Below are 23,901 nucleotides of genomic sequence, written 5' to 3' on the forward strand. Positions count from 1 at the left end.
GTTTTTAAGTGCAACACGGTGTTTTGGGACATGAAATCAATTGTTTCATTACCGTTTTTTTTTAAAATTCAAATGAGGTTACAAATTATGTAGGAGAAATCAATATTGTTGACGCAGCAATGAAAATCTGTTGCACAGAATAGTATATGTGTAATTGGTTAACCCAATAGTTGTATACACATATTTAATTTGCAAAAGTAGCAAAAGGGATTGGACACACGTTACAGTAACACTAGAGACGTACTCTCCAAATAGTGGTGCATTTCTTTCTAGTAGGTCTACATCAACATATACTGAAGTTTTGGTAAGAATTTAGTCTTAGATGCATGATTTATTTATTACAAAAAAAATGTAGTTGTTAGTGGCTTTGAACTAGCTGTCAGTACTCTCAGATCTATACTTAGTGCATTTTGTTGTAAGGATGTACAAGTATCCGGCCACGTCCAATCTGTTTTTGTTAGATATGTTTCTTTTTGTATTTATCTGATGAGTTCAGCCTTTTCAACTGATTTGTATAGTTCGTTCTTATGTTCTACTGTTACACTACTGTTCCATATTAGGCGAGGGTTGGAATCTTATCTAACATGTTGAACCCCGCCACATTTATTATGTATGTGCATGTCCCAAGTCAGGAGCCTGCAATTCAGTGGTTGTTAATTGTCGTTTGTTGATGTGTTATATATTTGTTTTTCGTTTTTTTTATTTGACATAAATTATACCTTTATTTTTCTCGTTTGAATTGTTTACATTTGTCATTTCGGGGCCTTTTAAAGCTGACTATGCGGTATGGGCATTGCTCACTGTTGAATGCCGTATGGTGACCTATAGTAGTTAATGTCTGTGTCATTTGGTCTCTTTGGATAGTTGACTCATCGGCAATAATACCACATCTTTTTTATATACCAGTAGTGGTTAATATTTATTCGTTTTAAATTAATCAAATAAAGTATTTTCAGAAAAGCATTTCCTCAAAGATTCACACAGTAATTTCTTGAAATTTCCTGATGTTTCCATTTTTTTTTTTATGTCAGAGGCAACAAGCTGACGAAAGAGCAGATAAAGATATTAAATCCCAGTATTTTTGCGAATGTCCCAAGTCAGGAGCATTTAACCTTTGGTAGTCTTGTATACTTTTAATTTAAGTTCATTTATATGTTTCGGAATTTGAACTAGTTCACATTTTGTTTATGGGCCAGCTAAAGACCGCTTCCAGGTGCGGAATTTTCTCGCTGTGTTGAAGACAAAGTTGAACGGTAGTATTTCAAGTCCATATAAGCTAAACTTTGACACAGGTTAGGTAATTTTTAAATCAGATTTTCTATGAGTTTTAAGTATCATCCCTTCCAATTCCATTACATAATTCCTGCAATAAGTTGTCCGTGAATATGACAATACTGAATGTTGCAGACACATATTGTTTTCGAAATATACATATTTCTTCCTTGAATGAACAAAATATACTTTCTTACTTACTTAGTCCTTGCTATGCCATATGGCACGTAAGGAAAGGAAAAGTTTCCTTCGCTGTTCTCGGTTGTTTGCCTTTCTTTCCACTGTGCCCCAGGTAAATCCTCTTTCCTTTAGCTCATTTTCTATTGTGCGTCTCCATGTTGTTTTAGGTGGCCTCCTCTTCTTCTCCCCTCTTGTGTCCATCTAAGGGCTACCTTGGTCATGTCATCACTGACAGATGGTTTGCTTATAACATTACCAAGCCACCTCCATCTTTTTGTATCAGCAAGTCTCCATGTCCTTGGAGCTTGTCATCTCATGTAGGTCTTTGTTGAAGATTTTGTTTGGCCAGCATATTTTCATCATCTTTCTCAGACATGTGTTATGGAAGCTGGAGAGTCTGTTGATATCTTTCTCAGTCATTCTCCAGCACTCTGAGCCAAATAGGAGTACAATAAGTATATAGCTGTTATAGAGTCTGATCTTGGTCTTTTTTGAAAGGCTGTTGTTTTCCAAATGTTGTCTTATCTAAAGAATACGGATCTAGCTTTTCCTATTCTGATCTTAATATCTCTTTCAGTAGTTTCTATCACCTTCTGCTGTTATACAACTGCCTATATAATTAAATTTATCTTACCTCCTATACATTTCTAGGAATATGATTCGTTAAAAGCGTCCACGTGAAGACTGTGTATATTCAATATTAGGTTAGTAGGGAGGCGGGGCTTTATTCAATACACAGTTAGTAGTGGATTTACGACTTTGGCAATGTTTGTTTATTTAAAAGTATTGAAAGGTCTGTTTAATATTGTTATATCAAGGATTTAGTTATTGTTTGCATTAGTTTTTTGGTACAGATCAATTGAAGAAAGTTTCTTAAAATTGAACACTTGAACACTTTGATATAGAAATAAGAAGATGTTATGAAAGCAAATGAGACCACTCTAGTCTAAGTTCAACAAATAAAGATAGTCGGTAAGATAAATTCGTTACATAGTGTGTTAGTGACCTAATATGATATATACGAGGTTAGTAAATTCACTGACCCCGTATATATCATATTAGGTCACTAACGCACTAAGTAACTAATATAATCTACTGTTTCCAGCCCTTCTATAAATATGACAGGATGTCTCTCTGTATTGAAATGCCTTAACTTTGTCTTTTTGGCATTGATTTTAAGTCCAATAATTTTAGCTGTTTCTTCCAGCTTTTTGTCTTCTCCTGCATATGGTCTTCGGTATGGGATAAAAGTGGTAAATCATCAACATAGTCTGTATCCTCAAGCGTGGTACGAACTGTCCATATCAGTCCGATGTTAGTCCGATGTTACTTTCTGCTAGGGTTGTTCTCATTACCCAATCAATTGCAATTATGATCAGCACGGATGACAAAACACATCCTTGTCTTCCTCCTGATTTTACATGGAAACTAGTGTCAGCTTCAGAGTTGATGGTACATTAAAAATTTATATAGAACTGCTTGATGAGTTGCACCATCTTACTTGGTATTCCATAGTTTCTCAGAATTTACCAAAGACTGTTTTGGTGTAAGCTGTCAAACGCTTTTTCGAAGTCCAAACAATTTACTAGTAGTTTTCTCTGCCACTCATGACACTGTTCTAAGATGTTACGGAGGACAAATTTGTGGTCTATGCACCCTCTACCTTTTCTGAAAGCAGCTTGTTCATGTTTTTTTTCCTTATCCACAGCCTCTATAATTATTGATATTAAAATTATGCAGACCTTACTTGGAATGGATAGTACGAAGATTCCTTTCTAGTTGTTGCAGCTAGTTAAGTCTCCTGATCATTCAAGCAAAATGTTATGTTGGTCTCTAGTAGAGAGTTGTCTTATTGACAATCATACCACATCTTCTTTTTTATAAGTAATATTGAGTTTGCTGAATAAGCACTTGCAAGCTGTGCTTTTATTCTGCCCGAAGTATTAAAAAGCACTGTCAGTCAAAATGTTAAATATCTTCTCACTATCATTTAAAATTAGGAGCAAAAGATTTAGAATTACTGAATTAAAATGAGAACAAATGAGTGTACAAAGCAAGTTTTCCCTGATATATCTGCGCACTTCCGGGAATACAATCTAATAGAATTTCAAGTCCGTGAGCAACGAGCAAAATTTGTAATACTAGTATGTTGGCGATAAATTATACACCTATTTACTTTTTCAATAGTTTTTTCGTGATGATGAGACGTTCATTAAAATGAACAATCCTGTATTCGTTATTAACTACATGGCTATTTACCAACAACTAACTATTGCAATTCACAACTATAAGTTTTTTTTGTTTATTTTCAGACTATAATCCTATCAACTAACATTTGAAGCCACAGGATTTTCAGGAATACTGAAATCTGTCATGTTTACGCCTTCAAATGTGAAAAGTATCTGCATGGCAGCTGTTGTCATTTTAATCTTTTTACAAACTGTATTCGTGTATCTAAATTTTGATTTCAATACTCACAGAAGGTTCTTAGCAAATAGGTTAACTAGAATTTTCGTGATGCAAAAAAATCAAAGTCATAGCTATGATCTGCCACGGAATATAAACAAAAGATACAGATTTAACTGTTCAAATATGAATAAAATACAGATATTAAAGTATAACGGAGGTAAAGGGGGTTGGTCTAAACATGTCGACATTGGTACATTTGAAGGTCAAAAGGTGGTCATTCAAAAGTTGAGACCTATACAAAGATCAGGAGATCAACACCTTAGATTGGCCAAGTTTTTGAAAAATCTACTGATAAGTGATCAATTGGACCATCCCTCGATAGTTAAAGTATTAGGATACTGCTTTCGACATACGAAAGATGAAGCCGGTTACGAATACAATTCTTATTTTGGAGATGTGTCTGTAGTTTATGAATATGGTGGTATAGGGTTAGACCTAAATACATTGAATCTTACAATAGCAGAGAGACTGAATCATGCTGCTGACCTTGCTAGTTTGTTGTCCTACCTGCATTATTCACCTTTGGGTTCTTTGACAGATTTTGACATCAAGCCCGAACATTTTAAAATGGCGAATGGTAAAATAAAACTGATTGATTTGGATCATATGAACAATGTTGAACCAACATGCTCTTTGACATTGTCTACCTCACATAAAAATTTCAAGCCGTGTCCTTTCAACATCAGTTGTCAAGAACTTACTGAAATTGAAATGCGGTATACCACGTGTCAAACAGTCAAGTGTGATGTTGGGGTCTGTAGAGGTACAAATGTAAAATATAATCTACAAAAAATAAACACTATCTTCTTCCAGGTTTTGTTAAAACCGAAGTTTTTCCCAAATGAATTGAAGTACTCGTTATCCAGGTTATTGACACAATTGAATAAGACTGATATTGGTGTTGATGATTTAGAAAAAGAAATTAGGAACATAACACTCGCTTATACAAAATTAAAGACGTAGGAGAAGATACTCTGTTGAATACCGTAATAAAACTATAGACTATGTTTCCTTCTTGCTACTTTTGTAACCTCTGAAAACGATAACTGGCTTACGAAAAGCACAAATATAAGGATCGTGAATTTATTGTATATTCATATTATATATAAATAAAACATAATCACATTAATTGACAACGCTGAATAGTTCATTATTTGTGGTAAAATAGAAACAGAATTTTTCACAAGATAACGCATAAGAAGCACCATAGTCAAAAGTCAAAACATGAACATTCAAAAACAAAGTATTTAAGGTAAATGTCAAAAAATATTTTAACTTTTTTTTGTTTAGCTCACCTAACCCAAAGGATCCAATGAGCAATTGGCGTCCGTCGTCTGTCGTCGTCGTATGTCGTCCGTTCACTTTTTAAAAATTCTTCACATCTCAAACTTCTGGTCATATCGAAATTAAACTTGGCTACAATCATTATTTGGTTGCTTTAAAACGATAATTCATAGATAAAACCGGACAAGGGCAGAAATTATTTTTGATCCTTATTCTGTAAACTGTAACTTTTTTTTATTTTCCTTTATTTGTAAGTACCATTTTCTTTGATTTTTACAGCAATTGACATGCCTGGTTTTTAAACGCAAACAGCAAAGATAATTCCCAAATACACCATATCATATATCATGACTATCAACATTAGGAGAGGAGTAGTGTCTGTTTATCCTTCTGTCTTTATTTTTCTAAAAAGTAAACCGTTATAGGCAAAGGTACGGTATTCAACATGAAACATTTGCTCACATCGAACAGCAAGCTATAAAGGGCCCCAAATAATGACTAGGGTTAAACCATTGAAATAGGAAAATCAACGGTATAATCTATGTAAAACAAAAAACGAAATTCGAGAAATATTCATTTAAAAAATCGAATTTATCATTACATTATAAAATATAACAGCAATGTCTATTTAAAATAACATTAATAAATGTGCTGTAAACTTTTCAAAACTAGTATAAAGTTATTCCTTAAATATACAAATATACAATGCAATGCGTCCACAGTAACACACAACTCTTTATACCAAAAAATAAATTATTTAATAAACAAGGAGAAGGGGAAATAAGGCTTTTATTTGGCCAAAAAATTACTGCAAATTTAAAAGTTATCATATGTATTCTTAAATAACTGAAAACCATACTACAGTTCAGGGTATTCAGAAAAACAAAACAAATTTGACGTTGAACAAGTTTCCATGGCAACTAATAATGGTTTATTTTGCATATTTTGAAAAACATCGTGATTTTCCTTGTTTTTCATCAAATTTTATATATATTTTAGATTGAAAAAGTATGTGCGAACCCAAGAAATAACTTTATATTTGGTGGGATCATGTCAATTATAATTATAAAGCGTCTGTTAAATTATTTTGTTGTTTCTTGCCTGCGAACGATGTTTCCATAAAACTGCATACTTTAAAAAAAAAATAGTACACATTATGACGTATTTGTGACGTTACAAGGTAAAAATCTTTATGTTTGTCTTTTTTATTTCCTGAACCTATGTATTTCTTTACATAACGTGCCAATATGAAATAGTTATTAAACATTCATTTATTTTGTTTTGGCCAAATTCAAATAATAAACAAAATTATAGTGAAATGCAGAAATATATCATATATATATATTTGTGTCACCTACTTGTTGATGTGCTATCTACCTTTTAAAGGTTTGTTCAACATTTTATTTACTATATAGAAAACTAAAAATACAACTTAATAATTTGGAGTTCTACATTTAAAAGTCATTAGAACTGAAGACAGTGGACTGTACTCCTTACTTAATCAAGTAATAATAAAACAACATAACGAAACATGAGAGTTCTACATAAGACAGATGTGGTGTTTCATAAAAAACACATTAAGGCTCCTTCCTAAGTCGTTAAATTATTTGAAAAATAATTGATGCAAGCTATAATTTATTGTAATTTTAACATTGGTTGACATTATATTCGTGATTATTTTTGCCCGAGCAATGATGAGGGCTAAAATAACATGTAAAATGTCTACCCATGTTAAAACTATAATTAGGTATAGCTTGCATCAATTATTCCGATTCTGATTCGGACATATAATGGTATTACCTATACCCCATGGCTGAATATAACTTAAACACAAATATATATTTGCCTACAGCCCGTCGAACTTGAAAGACGCCGTATTTAGTTTGTATCTCAGATATATTTCCAGCAGTACACATTTTACAAATGTTAAAACATACATACACTATTTCATGTACCAATGTATCCACAGTGAATTAGCTAAAATTTCTGAATGTTCACTCTTCATAGATATTCAAGACCGTCCAGGAAAAAAACCAACAATCGTTCACATGACATATGAATATGAATGGAAACCTGTATTCGAGTCTATATCAGGATAAAAGTGTCGGACCATAGCTTTAATTAGCAAATACGTATATAAGTAGGAAAGAAGAAAAATAACAGTTATTGCAATCAGCAATGAAAGATAAAGTAGTTTACTATGTTGAAAGACGACTAGAAAATGAAGCGCTTGAAAAACTACAAGATATCGCAACACAAAATTCGACTTTCTGATTTGTCAATTTTGTCATGACTTATGAATTTTTATGAAAATGTATGAAATGTAACGACACTACAATATTTTCTCGCTTTACTATACGAACCGCGGGAAAAACAAGCATTACCTATACTAATTATAACTTAAACACATAAACAAATTTGCCGATGTACATGATAGAAATATACAAAGAAAGGGTGCACGATCCCAAACATGAAACTATATACCTAAAACTTGAGAAATTGTCAAACGTTTTTCTATGGAGTCTACGATATAACTATCTTTACTCGAGTCAGATTTCCATCTGCCGTGTTTTTTCAAACACCTGTCGCTAACGTCTGCGTTAGCAGCCACTGTGGCACCAACTGATCTGAACGAGTGAAAACCTATGTTTCAACCAGGACGAATTTAATTCTAATTCTATTAAGCAGACACTCTGTTGCCGGCGAGTAAATGAGTTTCTTATCCATATTAATCAATTTACACAACTCTCCTAACCTTTAGATAGAACGAAATAAAAATTTATTCTCATGGCTACTAAAACCAGCCAAACGTGTTATAAGGACATGCGATTGTAGAACTTTTGATATTAAAACATCATTACTTTGCCTGTATTGGTCATTTTGCTCTTAGTTATATGTAAAATCAGAAAAGAATCTTGCACATCAATGTCAAGAAAATGCATAGAAATAAGTTCATCGTGTCTAAGGAAACCTGCAAAACAAGTAGCATCATAGTCACATCCTTAGCACAAGAAGATCAGAACAATCTTTGAAATTATCACAAAGTTCTATCCAAACGTTTGTAGTAACTGGGTCCTTCTTGTTAGTCTTATTTGGTGTAACTCTATTAGACGCTTCTAGTATTGAAGTAACAAACGTGTTCGTGGTAGGATCTTTTAAACTGTTGGTTTCGTGTGCCCAATTTATGCCATATATTGCATTATATACCGGATGATAAGTGGAACCGGTGTTAACTAAGTCTGTGAGGTATAATGGTTGGTTGAGCTGACAAAGCAACATGTCCATGGAGGGATATAAAACGTTCCCATCTTTTGAAGGCATTAAAATAAGATTTGACTGTGTTGTCACTTTTGCTGTTAATTAAATGTCGCACCATCAAGATAACTGTCGCCATCGATGCCGCTATTTCTTATGGCCTCCTTTACTGTACAATCTAATTTGGCCCCTGTTAAAAAAGAAAATAATCATAAATATTTTGATTGAAAATTGTATTCTTCAACCAATCAATCTAAATTTCAAAATTGTTGTCCAAATATGCCACTTTGGCCGCGGCCTTCTCTGGTAAAGTTTCCTCCCTTAAAAAATGTGTGTGCAACTACAAAAACATTCATGATCCCTTTGTCATCTATTAGCATAGGCCAGTACTGTGCAGATGTCCACTCTGGTATGACTGAAGTAGCATTGCATTTTCTTATTTAAATTTCTTTAACACTTTTTGAATCAAAGTTGGTGGTGGTACAAGTCAATTATTTTTTACCATTCCAGTCAACTGTGAAAGCGGCAATACCTGATGTTCCTGGTGTTACGGTCAGAAATCACCTTTAAATTTTAGCCAACAAAAGACACAAATCAATAATAAAAATTAACAATAATTGTTATACAAAAGTTTACCAGAAGTATTGCACAAATATTACTGTCAATCTAACTGTCAAAATATGAGTCACGATCTTTTATCTTTATCTGTATCTGGTAATCTTCTCGAAATCCAATTTGAATATAACGTCCACTACTAAAGTCACAATCCAGTATGATGTTGTTTGTAGAATAAAAGTGTCAATCCAAATGTTGTGAAAATTAATGTCTATCAATGTCTAAGTCTATATCTCAAAGATTAACTTCAGTGTCTGTATAAGATTAGATAAGATAAGAATTTTATTAATCTAACCAAGAACCTATAAAGATCATCATTTTACAACAATATTATGACAATATGATTGGAATAAGCAAAACAGAAAACTAATGCCATACTAAAACGTTATGGACAGGATCAGAGCCTAACACAACATGTGTCTTTGACTATTATATTAAATCATATATTTTGTTTACAACTGGATATTATTTCTAAACCTTTAATAATGTAATTTCCTAGGCACATAAGAGTTGGTAAATGTATATAGTTGTCACGGAGAACTCTAGAACATTCTATAAATTGAAAGTCTTAGAAAACTATAACGGAAGTTTCTGCAAAAATGTTGAAGTTTAAATAATGCATCTTTTATTAGGATAATTCTGGAATCGTTATGTAAGTTAACTGGAAAGTTCCAATAATTCCATCAGTATCTGTGATTGTTCCAGTGATTTCTAAATGCACAGTTCAAGATTATTCTGTTAACAACTATCAGTCCACACAACAGAAATTATACCAAAATAAATAAATATAATAGTTACAATATCATACACTACAAACCATTAACAGTCTGAAATGGCCTATATCTGTACTCAACTGTACTGATTTTTACTTGACCAGTCTGAATTGGTCTGAAATTTACTTGATGATACTCGACTGTAGTCTGAACCATACTTAACAGTCTGAATTTGAACTTGACCAGTACTTTACCATTTTATACGAGTCTGAACCATGCTCGACCTAGTCTGAACCGTACTCGACCTAGTCTGAACAATACTCGACCTAGTCTGAACCATACTCGACCAAGTCTTAACCAACCTAGACCTATTCTTTGTATCTATCATCTGAATTTGATCAATTGAGAAAAAATATTTTTTTTTATAAAATTGAAAATTAACAGCAACTTGAAATTAAAAATGTATTCAATATAGTATTGAAATTAAAATTTCACTTTAACCAATCATAATATAACTTCAACACAATATTAACAAAAACTTGCATAATAATATACATCAACCTTTAAAATATAAATACAACAAGCTGATAAAATAATCTAAAAAATGAAATGTGACTAATATTTTTAATATCATTCAACATTTTATGAATATTTCTGAAGTATTTTATGGTAGCTGGACTATTTTCACCATTAAACTAAGCCTTGTATAGATTTATGAAGTCAGTTGATTTAAGTTAATAATGCAGTGAATGTTTTTTTAATTAATATATATATATAAAATCGTATATAAAACAACTTAATAAATTAAAAAAAATAGACCTTAATTGTTTTGTTTTATTAAACCAAGAATTTGATATGATCATGATTATAGAATTTCCATATCAATCCTTGATAACCTTTTTGAAAAAGGAAATGTGTTCTAAAGTAACAGTAAACATTTCTTTTGATTAATTCAAGTATTTTTTGTCAAATTAAAGACATGGCATACATAAAGAACTTTAATATGGTCTAATTACCTCAGTACGTGTATGTGTTTTATGGGTAAAAAGAAAGCCCTATTTTCTTAAATTCTTGTAATACTTATCTAGTACATACATGTATATTCAAAAGTCCTTGTTATTTAAGTAAAACATGATGTGGCAACTTTGAATCAATGTTATTTAGAATTAGATACCTCTGACCAGGTGTGGTCTTATTTATGAGTTTGCCCCCAAGCAAAGATTATTCTTTATATTTTACAACTAATAAAAAGAAACAATTTTATCTATTTCTTAATTTTATCCCTTTTTATATAAATTATATATAATATTTTTTTTTATCCTAAATATAATCCTAAATATATTTTTAATATAAAGTTAAACAATTAATAAATTCTGTTGGATGTTAAAAATGGAGTTTTTTTGGTCTAGTATGGTCCAGAATGGTAGAGTATAGTTCAGATCTTTGGTTTAGTATGGTTTCGACTAGAAAAAAAGGTTGATTACAGGTAAAGAATTGATTAAGACTGGTCGAGTAATAGTTCAGACTATTTTCAACGGCAAAGATAGGGGTCATGTACGATTCAGTATGGTCAAGTATGGTCCAGACTGGGGTCGAGTAATGTCAAGTAAAGGTCAGACCAATTCAGACTGGTCGAGTTAAAAATTAGTTCAGTCGAGTACAGATATAGTCCATGTCATGGTTTGTAGTGATAACACTTGACACCAATATTTTGAATTCAAAACTTGGTGTTGAAGTCATGTGTAAACCTATCAACGTTATGAGGACCTCACGTGTGCTCTAGATATGTAAATATTTCGTCCTGTACCTTCCAGTCATCACAATCTGACTGTCGACTTAACATGGCAGCTCGGCTTCCGACTCTGAGTATGTGCGTTACGTTTTTGTAATCTGTGTATATCCGTATATTCTTATCCTTCATTACATTTGCAAAATTGTTTAATATTCTCTCGACTGCTACTAGCTCTCGCCAAGTTGAGCTATTGTCTTTCTGTTCATTTACTGACCAACTTAATCGTGCCTGATCACCTTATACTGCCTGCATAGATATAATTTGGCCTACAAATCTGGCCGAATATTTTTCAAACTGAATAGGCTCATACCACTTCTAAACTGGTAATGAAAATAATCAAAGTGACTTTCAATTTAGTTATGCGTTTCTCTGTGAGTCTTCTTCCAATATGTCCTATGAAAAACCTAGCCATTCTAACATTAGAACTGGCAACCAGTTCCATTTCTCATGTCTCAAAACAAATCCAAACCTTTCTAAACTGGATTTGATTGTTATTCTTGCTTCTAAAGCGTTATCAAAACCGTTACCTCCACCTAGGCAATTGTCCAAATACATAACGAATCTCATACCTCTAACTCTCCAATGTTTAACGTTCTGTTTCTTTACTTTGCTAAATATATACCCACTAGGCGATAACCCCAATGACAAAACATTATCTTCATAGTTCAATGTAGCGAGAAAGTATTCATTTCCCCATTTGAAACCTATAAAAGTTGTATCTGCTTGACAAATGTTTAGGTGGTGATACGCACTTTTTAAAATCGTAGGAAAATACATAGTTTCCCTTCTCAAACAACAGTATGGCAGTTGTGGCGTCTTCATATTTGTGTTTGAATATTACAATATGTGTGTTTAAATGTCTCACATCTAAAACCAATCTTGATTTTGAGCCTTCATTATTTGCTTCAGTTAATAGATTGACCACGTGAGGTTTACTTCTCACTCGACGTATGCAACCTTTTTCTCAAAGTTTATCTATCTCATCAGCGACAAAATTAGGGTTATTGCGTGCGGTTTATTGTTTTCTAATTCTGTTTCTCGGGGTACTGTACAACATGGTATCGTATACCCGTTTTCTATTATATCAACAACGAAATGTGTAACACATATATCTTTCCACGAGTCTTCCTTTTCTTTTAAATATCATACCCTGTACCGTTACCTTGACATACATTAGTGTGTGTACTTTTCATTGATTTAAAATCAGCTGATATTTGTTTACACAACAGAGGTGCGCTCGATTCTATTTGACTAAAATTAGAAGTACTATTTATACTTATCTTATTCTTTTGTTCTAATGTGGCTTTTGTACACTGCCTTATCCAATGCCCACTCTCGTGACAATAAAAGCTTGTTCCAGGTCTACCAAATCCACTTCTGACATTAACAGATATCGAACTTCCCGTAGTCGTTGTTTTATTGTATGGTGTTGTTTTTTTGGTTTTTTTTCAGTTATTCTTTTTTCATCTTGGTAACTGCCCGTGACTGTGCCTTGTACAATTTCCTTTCGTCCTCGGGATTCTCAGCCAAAGTATTAGCAATATATTAAGCTACTATCCGCCACCCTGCGTCTGACGAACCAGCTATTTTTGTTAAGGTTTATGTGGACCCTATGGCTAAAATGGCCGTATTTTCATCTCAAAATTTACTCTGAGTACAGACAAACCTGCGCATTTGTAAAAATATTCAGGCATAGCATGCCCTAGATAAATGAATTTTAAGTATGTTTTATGTTTTAGAAAAATAAAAACTTACCAGGATTTTGCCGTGCACTTTTTTTCATTCCTCCAGAAGGTGCCAAAATAAACTAAGTTGGGAAACAGGTTTGAGAACTTCTCCGCAGGTAAAAATTAAAGTGAGCATTTTTAATTGACAGAGACATTAGATGGACAATAGATACCTTACAATAATTGGTTATTTAAACTGTACCTGAGTGGACCATATCAAGGTTAACTAAACTGTTTGTTAATTTTATCATCTTCAGCAGAGACGAAAAAAAGTGTACGGCAAAATCCAGTTAAGTTAAGAATTTTCTAAATCATACAATGTATTTGAATTCCATCTATCTAGGGCATGCTATGCCTTAAAACTTTTCCAGATGCACAGGTTTGCCTGTACTCAGAGAAATTTTTTATGTGAAAATACGTCCATTTTAGCCATAGGGTCCACATGAACCTTAACTTCTGTTTGTTCTTCATAATGTTATACCTTCAGTTATCTTCCGTTTCGCGTTGTTAATAATCGCCTGACTCATGATGTCTGCTTCCATCTCGGTAGTGGCCTCCCTCCTCTTCACGAAAACTTTGTGGTTATGATTGTACTGTTAACCGTTGCCCTTTTTGTTAAATATATATGTGTCGGACATATTTTCGTCTATCTCGGCTATCTGTGTGTCCGACAAGGATTTCGGGATTTCCTTCAATTCTTATTTGGAAACCGTCTAAACAAGACTCTAGTAAAGTTGTCATATTATCCAATAACTGTTCTTGGGTGTTTTGAAAAGCATCATTCACTTTGACACGTATTGTTTGATTAAGATCGGCGTCCATGCAGCTTATAATGTTGAACGACGGCTAGAAAGTGAAGCGCTTGAAAAACACCAATTTATCGTAACACAAAAATCTACTTTTTGATTGATCAATTATGTCATGCCTTATGAATATTTATGAAAATGTAACGACAATACAATATTTTCCCTCTTTACTTTACGAACCGCTATAAAATACAATTATTTCTATGTCCGATGTGTAGTCTTTTCCATGAACCTTCCTTTTTCGTTTGTAAACAAGCAAACGACTGGCAATGTGATTTTTTAAGAGGGAGGATTTTTAAGAGTTTAGAAGTGTTAAAAGTTAATGATATATATAAAATGCATGCCAATTTAATAAAATTCATTATTCTGCAGTGGTCAATATACGCATTTATTGGATTTAGAGCATGGATTAATTTATTCACAAAGCGAAAGAAGCACGTCATATTAGAATTACGTTTAATTGTCATTTTTTTCTGTCAGTTCTGTTAAATCTATTCCTAATTTTTATTTAATTAGTCGGACGATTACGACTTGGCGTATTGTATACTTTCAAAACGTATGAAAAATCATAACTTAAAAGATTAATTGCATTTCTTTCCCTCAATGATATGCTTAGAGAAAATTGAATCGAGGAAGATGTTAGTACATAAATTTAGAAAGTTAAATAAACAGAAACAACGTTTCTCTTTCCAATCTTTTACTCCCCTAGACCTAAATTAAATTCAATCCCAAAATAGTCAAATTATAGGTATAAATATGCAAAAAGTCGTAATGAATTCCATTTAGCAAATCAGCTTTCATTTGTTTGAATTCTTAAATACATGATTTATTTTTTGGCAAAAACTACAAAACAAATCGTTATTATCTGTTCTGACTTTAAAACACTGATTTAAGATTTACATTGTGTACACAAAATATAATAAAATATTTATGTCCCCGTTTAGATAAAAAAAAAATAGGAAGGAGAAACCTTTCTTTTCCCACCTCGTTTGCCAAGAAGTCAGTTCTTCTACTGTAATCACTAGAAAGTCAACACTGAGGTTTTGAGGGCGAACTCCGCCCGTTCGAGGGTTCTCGGCTCAAATATTCATTGATTATAATTGTCAATTTTCCTTATCTATGGTGGGTGGTTTTCTCCGGGCACTCCGACTTCCTCCATTCAAAAAACCTGACCGTCACGAAATAGCCTAAATACGGCGCTTAAAACTGCCGTTATAACACCAACAATCAATCAATCAATCTGTTTTCCTATTTTGAAACAACGATATTTGTACGAATTTTTTTTAAGCAAACAATTTTTCGTAACTTCAAGGTAGATGACTGATTCGGGGGAGGGGGAGTGGCGATTATAGGTCGTCAATCCTTGGATTGGACAACGTATTAAACGGTTTTAGTCGCGCTGCAATTATTGATATATTTTTTATAATCTAGGAAACGTTCCTTAAGGTAAGAATAGATTTGAACTGTGCAGTATATCTGAGGTAGTTAATGCATACCTTAGCTGTGCATTATTCAAATTATAGAACAGTAAAAACGAAGAGATTTTATCCATGTCATATGTTAATACTTGTTATACCCACACTCCTGTTTCAAATACACCTTGTGTATGTTTTCTGAAATAAATGAAATGCATATAATGTCTGTATGTATATTTAAACAGCCATGTAATCATTCACATTTACGCATGTTTTAAAACAGAAAAAAAATGTTTGTAATTGCAACACACGGTATTTGGGACAAGAAATCATTTTTTTTTCTTTCACCTTTAAAAAAAATTCAAATGAGGTAACAAAAATGCAAGAGAAATCAATACTGTTGACTCAGCTATGAAAATCTGTTACACAGAATCATGTATATGAACGTGATTGTCCCAATAGTTGTATATGTTTTATTTGAAGAAGTAGCAAAAGGGAATGGACAAGTTATAGTAACACTACTGACGTCCTCTCACGATAGTGGTGCATTCTTTCTAGTAGGTCTCAATCAACATATACAGACGTTTTGGTAAGAATTACGTCTTAGATGCATGATTGTTGTTTTACATGTTAGTGGCTTTGAACAAGCTGTTAGTACTCTCAGATCAATACTTAGTGCCTTTTGTTGTTATGATGTACAAGTAGCCGGCCACGTCCACTCTGTGTTTTTGTTAGATATGTTTCTGTTTGTATTCATCTGATGAGTTAAGCCTTTTTTAACTAATTTGTATTGTTCGTTCTAATGTTCTAATGTTACAATACTGTTCCAGGTTATGGAAGGTTGGTGTCCCATCAAACATATTGAACCCCGCCACATTCTTTATGTAATTCAGTTGACGATGTGTATATGTTACAGTGAATTTGTATAATCAGGGATTATGAGGAATCCTTGATTTTTCAGGGAATATGTAGAATCACTAAAATCATTAGTAATTATATATAATCCCTGAAAATGACCAGTGATATTACATAATCACTGAACATTTTAATAATTATTCTACAAATTCCCTAATATAATTTCAGGGATTATGAATAATTTAAGGATCCTTTGATAAAAAAAAAATAATAGATTCAGATTCAGATTCAGATTCAATATTTTATTAAAGTCTCACTACTTGCAATACATAAATATACAGTACATACAGAGTATATACACAATATAAAACAGATAATACACAAATATAAATTACAAGTACCATTCTATTAAGAATTATGAGAGACTATAAAACCATTTCTATATAAAGCTAGTTAAAATACATACGATTATTAAAATCATTTCATTTTAAGAATATAAAAAGGTATTTCTTCTACTTAAAATATCAAAGCAGGTTTTGGCAACCATATCATAACAATCAATGTTTTTAAATAAATAAACAAATTTATCATCATCAGACAAATCATTAAAATCTACATTATATTTCATAGCTTCGCTATATAAACAAAAGCGCAAATCTGCATATAAAGGACATGATAGTATTACATGTTTTTCGTCTTCTATGTTATCATTACACATAAAACACACTCTTTCGTCTACATTTTTATTTTCATACCGCCCTGTTTCAATTCTAAACGGAGCTACTCCGCATCTAAATTTAGCAAAAGCACTTCTATATCTATAAGATAATGTTTTAGATAAATATAATTCACTACCATAACTGTCTTTAAACAATTTATAAGTCCGCAATTTTTTACCAACATCTTGTGTTAATATTCTATTTTGCCAATTTTCTATATACTTATCAAGTAAAAATTCTTCTATCTGCATAATATTTTGTTTACACAGTACATTATTTAAATCAGTATACAAATCTAAATTACATTCTTTAAACTTAGACATAATCCTAAAACACCAATTTCTTCTCTTATTAAGAGCATTTCTATAACACCATTTAAAAATTCTATAATTTAATCGATCTGTGCACATTATGTTACATCTAGCCCAGTGTCGAAAAACACAAGTCCACTGCTTAACACTTGGAGGTCTCCAGCCCATATCCCCTTGAATTGCATCGTTTGGGGTATATTTACCCACACCCATAAAAGACCTGATAGCTCTGTTCTGGACAGCATTAATACACGAAAAATCTCTGGTGCCCCAAATGGCTGCACCATAACTTATTACTGGCCAGACCAGGCTATCAAATAATTTAGTAAATGTACTGTACTGGAAACCTCCATGGGCCTTACTCTTTACAATAATCAAACTTAATGCCCTGTTCGCTGATTTGGCTACAGCTTTAGCCATTACATCATAATTTAAAAATTCAGTTAATAGTAAACCCAGATATTGATAGCTTTGTACAATACATATCTGCTTATCATTAAATAAAAACACTGTTGTTGTCTGCTGTACAGAAGGATTTCTAAAGTGTACAATTTTAGTTTTCTCGTGATTAACATTTAATAACTTATTTTTACACCATATATTTAAAACATCTAAGAGTAATTGCAAATCGCTTTCATTCTCTGCAATCAGTACAATGTCGTCTGCATATAACAAAATGCCAACTTTTTCACCATCAATATCAATACCAATATCTAATGCTTTAATATTTGTAACTAAGCTGTTTATAAAAATATTGAATAAAATTGGCGACAAAACACAGCCTTGTTTTAGGCCTGAATTTACACTAAACCATTCCGTCATATGCCCATTTAATTTAATAGCACATTCAACTTGAGAATAAATAGCTTTAATAACACACAAAAAATGTTTACTTATACCAAGATCATTAAGATCATTAAACAATAAATTTCTATTAACTGTGTCATATGCCTTTTTAAAATCTACAAACACTGTAAACGTAGATAATTTTCGTAATTTTCTGGTTTCAATAATTGATGTTAGCGTACTCAAATGGTCAATAGTACTTCTACCCCCCCGAAATCCGTTTTGCTCATCGTGTAAAATATTTTTAGTTTCTAACCAAGATACTATTCTATTATTTAAAATGCTACAAAATAATTTATAGCTACATGGTGACAATGTAATGCCCCGATATGAAAAAGGATCCCTAGTGTCTGTTGTAGAACACTTAGGTATAGGTGTTATTATCCCTTTACTCCACATGGAGGGGATTTTACCAAATTTAAAACACTTATTAAATAAATTATGTAAAACATTTAAAAGTAAATCATTTCTATATAATTCTATGGGTATCAAATCAATACCTGGCGCTTTGCCATTTTTTGCTTTAATCAATACATTTAAAACTTCGTCAATAGTAATTTCACCATCTAAAAAATCATCTGAATTATTATTTGTTATATTTTCATTAGGCAAGTTATCTTTATCTTTACAATTCAGTAAATTATCAAAAGAAATTTTCCATTTATTCAAAACTACATCAGTATCAGTACAAATTGAACCGTCATCGTGTAACACTTCCATCGGAATGTTCTTCTGTCTTTCATTCCCAACACCAATTCTTCCTATTTTCTTCCAGAATTCCCGGGGGTTACCATTTTGGACGGCACAAAGTTCTTCTTGACTACGATACCAGTATTGTCTTTTCGCTTGTTGGCAGTTTTTGTCAAAAGTTTTACGTTTCTTCACAAATACATGACGTGCACTTTTCCTTTCGGTACAATTAGGATTTTTACGCCAAATACGTTCAGCTGCACACACTTCATTCCATAGTACTGTAAGGTTGTCATTCCACCAAGGCTTCTTCATCTTCCTTCTCTTATTACTGATACCATCCGCGCAATACACCTTCCGCTTTTCTAGTTTGGAGTTCATTTCATCTTGAATAACATTAACAAGCTCGTCGTATTTATTGTCTATTTCTAATTGATTGTTTTCTGATTGTTCAAGATCAAGTATGAGTTGGTTTAACTTAGATACTACTTCAACATCTGTTAACCAATCATTTGGCACATTTCGTGTATCAAATTTCACATGTTCAATTGTTTCGTTATCGGTCGACTGAGCATGACGAACCATAAATTGATCATCATAAACTAAAGTATTAAATGTCCAGCATATCAATGAGTGATCAGGAATATGTTTTGGGTCGTACGCTCCTGTGGTAAAAGTACTATTAACAAGAGTTTGAGCTCTAATAACTTCGAAATCTACAAATTTATTCAAATATTCATATGGCACTATGCAGTAATCAACGACAGATGTTCCTCTAGATGTATAATCATTGCTTAAAAAGTTCCTTCCGTTTAAAATACAGCAATTCACATTACTCAAAAACTCACAGAAAATGTCTCCATAACTGTTGTTTGTGAAATCAACAACATTGCGCTCGGGTAAAATATCTATCCCTTCTATAAAATCAGGCATATCGGATACTCGACTGTTCCAATCTCCAAACAAATAAAATGGGCTTCCATTCGGGATTGTATATATATCGGAAGAAAGCGAGTCTAAAAATTCATAAATATTCACCGATCGTGCGGAGTTTTCTGGAGGCAAATATATTACACATGTATAAAAGGACGAGTCCGGGTTGTTTTTTTCGGAGAAACGTATCCATAAAATCCCATCAACAGAATCGCTCACTTTATAATAGATATAGAGAAGTTATCATTTTACCTTCATATTCCAGTTTAATTTCCTTGCCAGGTGAAATAATTTTGCTTTTAAACACAGGGATGATCTTAAAGATATAACCAACAGAGGGTTTCAGATAAAGTTGAAGACTTCAAAATTAAAAGTATCAAGATTCCCATTATAGCGATAACTTTACATGAATTGTTTATTTTAAGAAGCCATCGTCAAACGGACAGTCATGTCCTATTTGTCAATCTGCATAGCATATTATTTGTGATACATGTAAAAAAAAAATGGTGAAGAAGATTATGGAACATTTCTAAATTATTTTTTTTTGTTTTGTTTTGTTTTTTTGAAGATGAACAAGAAATTCAAACAGAGAGAACTAATTCGCATCAACATGTATAGAAAAACAAAGGATTGACAATTAGAACAAAATATTTAAAAGAAAGCTAGCATTAGGTGTTCCAAAATATTCTCATAGCAATTCCACACAGTAAAAAAGGGAAGGGAATCCCCAAAAACATAATGGTAATTGTTCACCAAAAGTCTGAAAAAGGATATCGCCTGGCCTAAAAAAATTGTAAGGGTTCCACGGAACCCAGTGTCTCGCCTACTTTTGCTGTTAATCACACACTTCACATAAAGGATGAAAAAAAATCAATGAAAATATTCCTTTCGATACTATCTTTTGATTAAATTGTCAGAAGCTTCTGTCCAAGTTTGGTAAATATCCAGGGTAGTTTAAGAATCTTTAAAACTTTTACTTCGGACTGTATGTTATGTTAACTGGAAGAAAAACCAAGTCCATTTATAAGTAAAAAACGGTAGAAATTGATTTTTTTTTTTACAAAATTTACCTCTGGATGCTATCTTTATCATTAGAAACATGCTTCTATCCAAGTTTGGTACAAATCTAAGATAGTTTAAGAAAGTTATCAAAATTTAAAAAAAAAGTAACCACAAAGTGAATGTAATGTTTCTTGGCAGAAAAACTAAGTCCATTTATAATTTGAATATAGAAAAATTGGAATTTTATTCTAACAAAATTTACTTCTGGATACTATCTCATGATCATAAACAAGCTTCTATCAAAGTTAGGTACATTTTGTTTTTGTACAATTCAAGAAAGTTATTAAATTTTCAAATACTTTAACCGCAGAGTGAATATTTGTGGACGCCACCGACGACGCCGCCGACAGAATGTAAGATCGCTAATGTCTTGCTTTTACGACTAAAGTTGAAATGCTCAACAACAATGGTATCTTGCTCGAACCAGTTCGAGATTGCTAATTCCCTTTTTTCGGGGGGTACCTTCAGATGTTTTTACTGAACACTTTATTTCTCTTAGGCGGGTAATACAATCTGATTCGATATGTGAAGGAAAATGTTTTCTTAAATGTGGATATTGTGGTAAAAACAGATGTGAAGCATATTATTTTAATGTATTGTGCCTAACATTTCTTAATTAAATAGGGTAATCATTTTGATATTTTGTGCTTAACATTTTACAATTTATGTCTACAGTGTAATGCTGTTTTAATATGATTTTATAGCATAAATTATTCAAAATTTTTAATTTTCTTAATAAATAAAACTATTTCATCATTTTAGTTATTATGTATAATCCCTGACGTTTTTTCTAGGGATTATACATAATCCCTTAAAATTTTAGTGATTATATATAATCCCTAAACTGGCCAGTGATTCTACATAATCACTGAAAAATTCAGGGATATTACATCATCACTGATTATACAAATTCACTGTAACATATACACCTATTTACCTTTTCATTAGCTTTTTCACGATGAATAGACGTTTATAAAAGTGAACAACCCTATATTCGTTATAAGCTACATGGCTTTTTACCCACAGCTGATTATTGCAATTCACAATTAGAATTTCTACTTTTATATTTTCAGGCTATAATTATATCAACTAACATTTGAAGCCAGGGGATTTTCGGGAAATACTGAAATCTGTCATGTTTACGCCTTTAAAGGTGAAAAGTATCTGTATGACCGCTGTTGTCATTTTAATCTTTCAACAAACTTCATTCGTGTATCTAAATTTTGATTTCAATATTCACAGAAGGTTCAAAGCAATTCCAATTACGATAACTAGAACTTTCGTAATGCATAAAAATAAAAGTAATAGCTATGATCGGCCATGGAATATAAACAAAAGATACAGATTTAACTGTTCAAATATGAATGAAATACAGATATTAAAGTATAACGGAAGTGAAGGAGGTTGGTCAAAACATGTCGACATTGGTACATTTGAAGGTCAAAAGGTGGTCATTCAAAGGTTGAGACCTAAACCAGGAGCAGGAGATCAAGACTTTAGATTGAACATTGTTTTGAAAAATCTACTAATGAGTGATCAATTGGACCACCCCTCGCTAGTTAAAGTTTTAGGATACTGCTTTCGACATAAGAAAGGTGAAGCCGGTTACGAATACAATTCTTATTTTGGAGATGTGTCTGTTGTTTATGAATATGGTGGTATAGGGTTAGACCTAAATACATTGAATCTTACAATAGCAGAGAGACTGAATCATGCTGCTGACCTTGCTAGTTTGTTGTCATACCTGTATTATTCACCTTTAGGGTCTTTGACAGATTTCGACATCAAGCCCGCACATTTTTAAAATGGTGAATGGTAAAATAAAACTGATAGATTTGGATCATATGAACAATGTTGAATCAACATGCTATTTGACATTGTCTACCTCACATAAAAATTTCAAGTCGTGTCCTTTCAACATCCATATCCAACTATAGCAGTCATCACGTGACTTTTGTGACGTCACACATCACCCGTATCAAGCCCAAGTAAATTGTATAGAAATGCATAGGGGCTTTCTGGAATCAATGGAATATTACTTTAAGTTCATGATACTAAAAGTGTGGGTCTTTGTAGTAATGTCTCATATATTTAGAAATATAAATATTCCATTTGGAATAGTTTAAATTTTGATCTTCTCCCTTCCAAATGCTTTTGAAAATTTGTCTTGTTGCCTCGATAGTTCACACTGTTAAATCATACAACTACGATAAATATTGGATTTTCTGAGTTGTCAAGAACTTACTGAAATTGAAATGCGGTATACCACGTGTCAAACAGTCAAGTGTGATGTTGGAGTTTGTCGAGGTCGAGGTACAAATGTAAAATATAATCTACAAAAAATAAACAATATCTTCTTCCAGGTTTTGTTAAAACCGAAATTTTTCCCAAATGCATTGAAATATTCGTTATCCAGGTTATTGACACAATTGAATAAAACTGATATTGGTGTTGATGATTTAGAAAAAGAAATTAGGAACATTACACTCGCTTATACAAATTTAAAGACGTAGGAGTAGAATGCCGTAATAAAAACTATTAATAATAGCCTATGTTACTTTTAAATGTAATCTCCGAAAACGATAACTGGCTAACGAAAGCACAAATATAAGGTTCGTGCATTTATTATATATTCATATTATATATAAATAAAATATAATCACATTAATTGGCAACGCTGAATAGTTTAATATTTGTGGTAAAATAGAAACAGATTTTTTCATAAGATAATGCATTAGAAGCACCATTGTCAAAGATCAAAACATGAACATTCTAAAAGAAAGTATTTAAGGTCAATGTCAAAATACATTTACTTTTTTGTTTAGCTAACCTGACATAAAGGGTCCAATGAGCAATTCTGTTCAATTGGTGTCTAGTGGCGGATCTAGAAATTTTCATAAGTGGGGGCCCACTGACTGGCCTTAGAGGGGGGCCGCTCCAGTCACGCTTCAGTGATT

The 23,901-nt window shown here is 32.3% G+C and overlaps 1 protein-coding gene across 1 annotated transcript; it reads left to right on the forward strand.

Annotated features, from left to right (window-relative positions):
• The first annotated feature begins 4,044 nt into the window (after positions 1-4,044).
• On the forward strand, positions 4,045-4,884 carry LOC134706283 (extracellular tyrosine-protein kinase PKDCC-like). Its single transcript, XM_063565113.1, has one exon. The coding sequence runs from the start codon at positions 4,045-4,047 to the stop codon at positions 4,882-4,884; it is 840 nt and encodes a 279-aa protein (XP_063421183.1).
• Positions 4,885-23,901: the final 19,017 nt, after the last annotated feature.

Source organism: Mytilus trossulus, chromosome 1, assembly GCF_036588685.1.
Source record: "Mytilus trossulus isolate FHL-02 chromosome 1, PNRI_Mtr1.1.1.hap1, whole genome shotgun sequence".
In the NCBI taxonomy this organism is placed as follows: Eukaryota; Metazoa; Mollusca; class Bivalvia; order Mytilida; family Mytilidae; genus Mytilus; species Mytilus trossulus.

What these genes read in the sequence shown, in the direction of transcription:
- LOC134706283 (XM_063565113.1), top strand. Translation starts at nt 4,045, where the DNA reads ATGAATAAAATACAGATATTAAAGTATAACGGAGGTAAAGGGGGTTGG.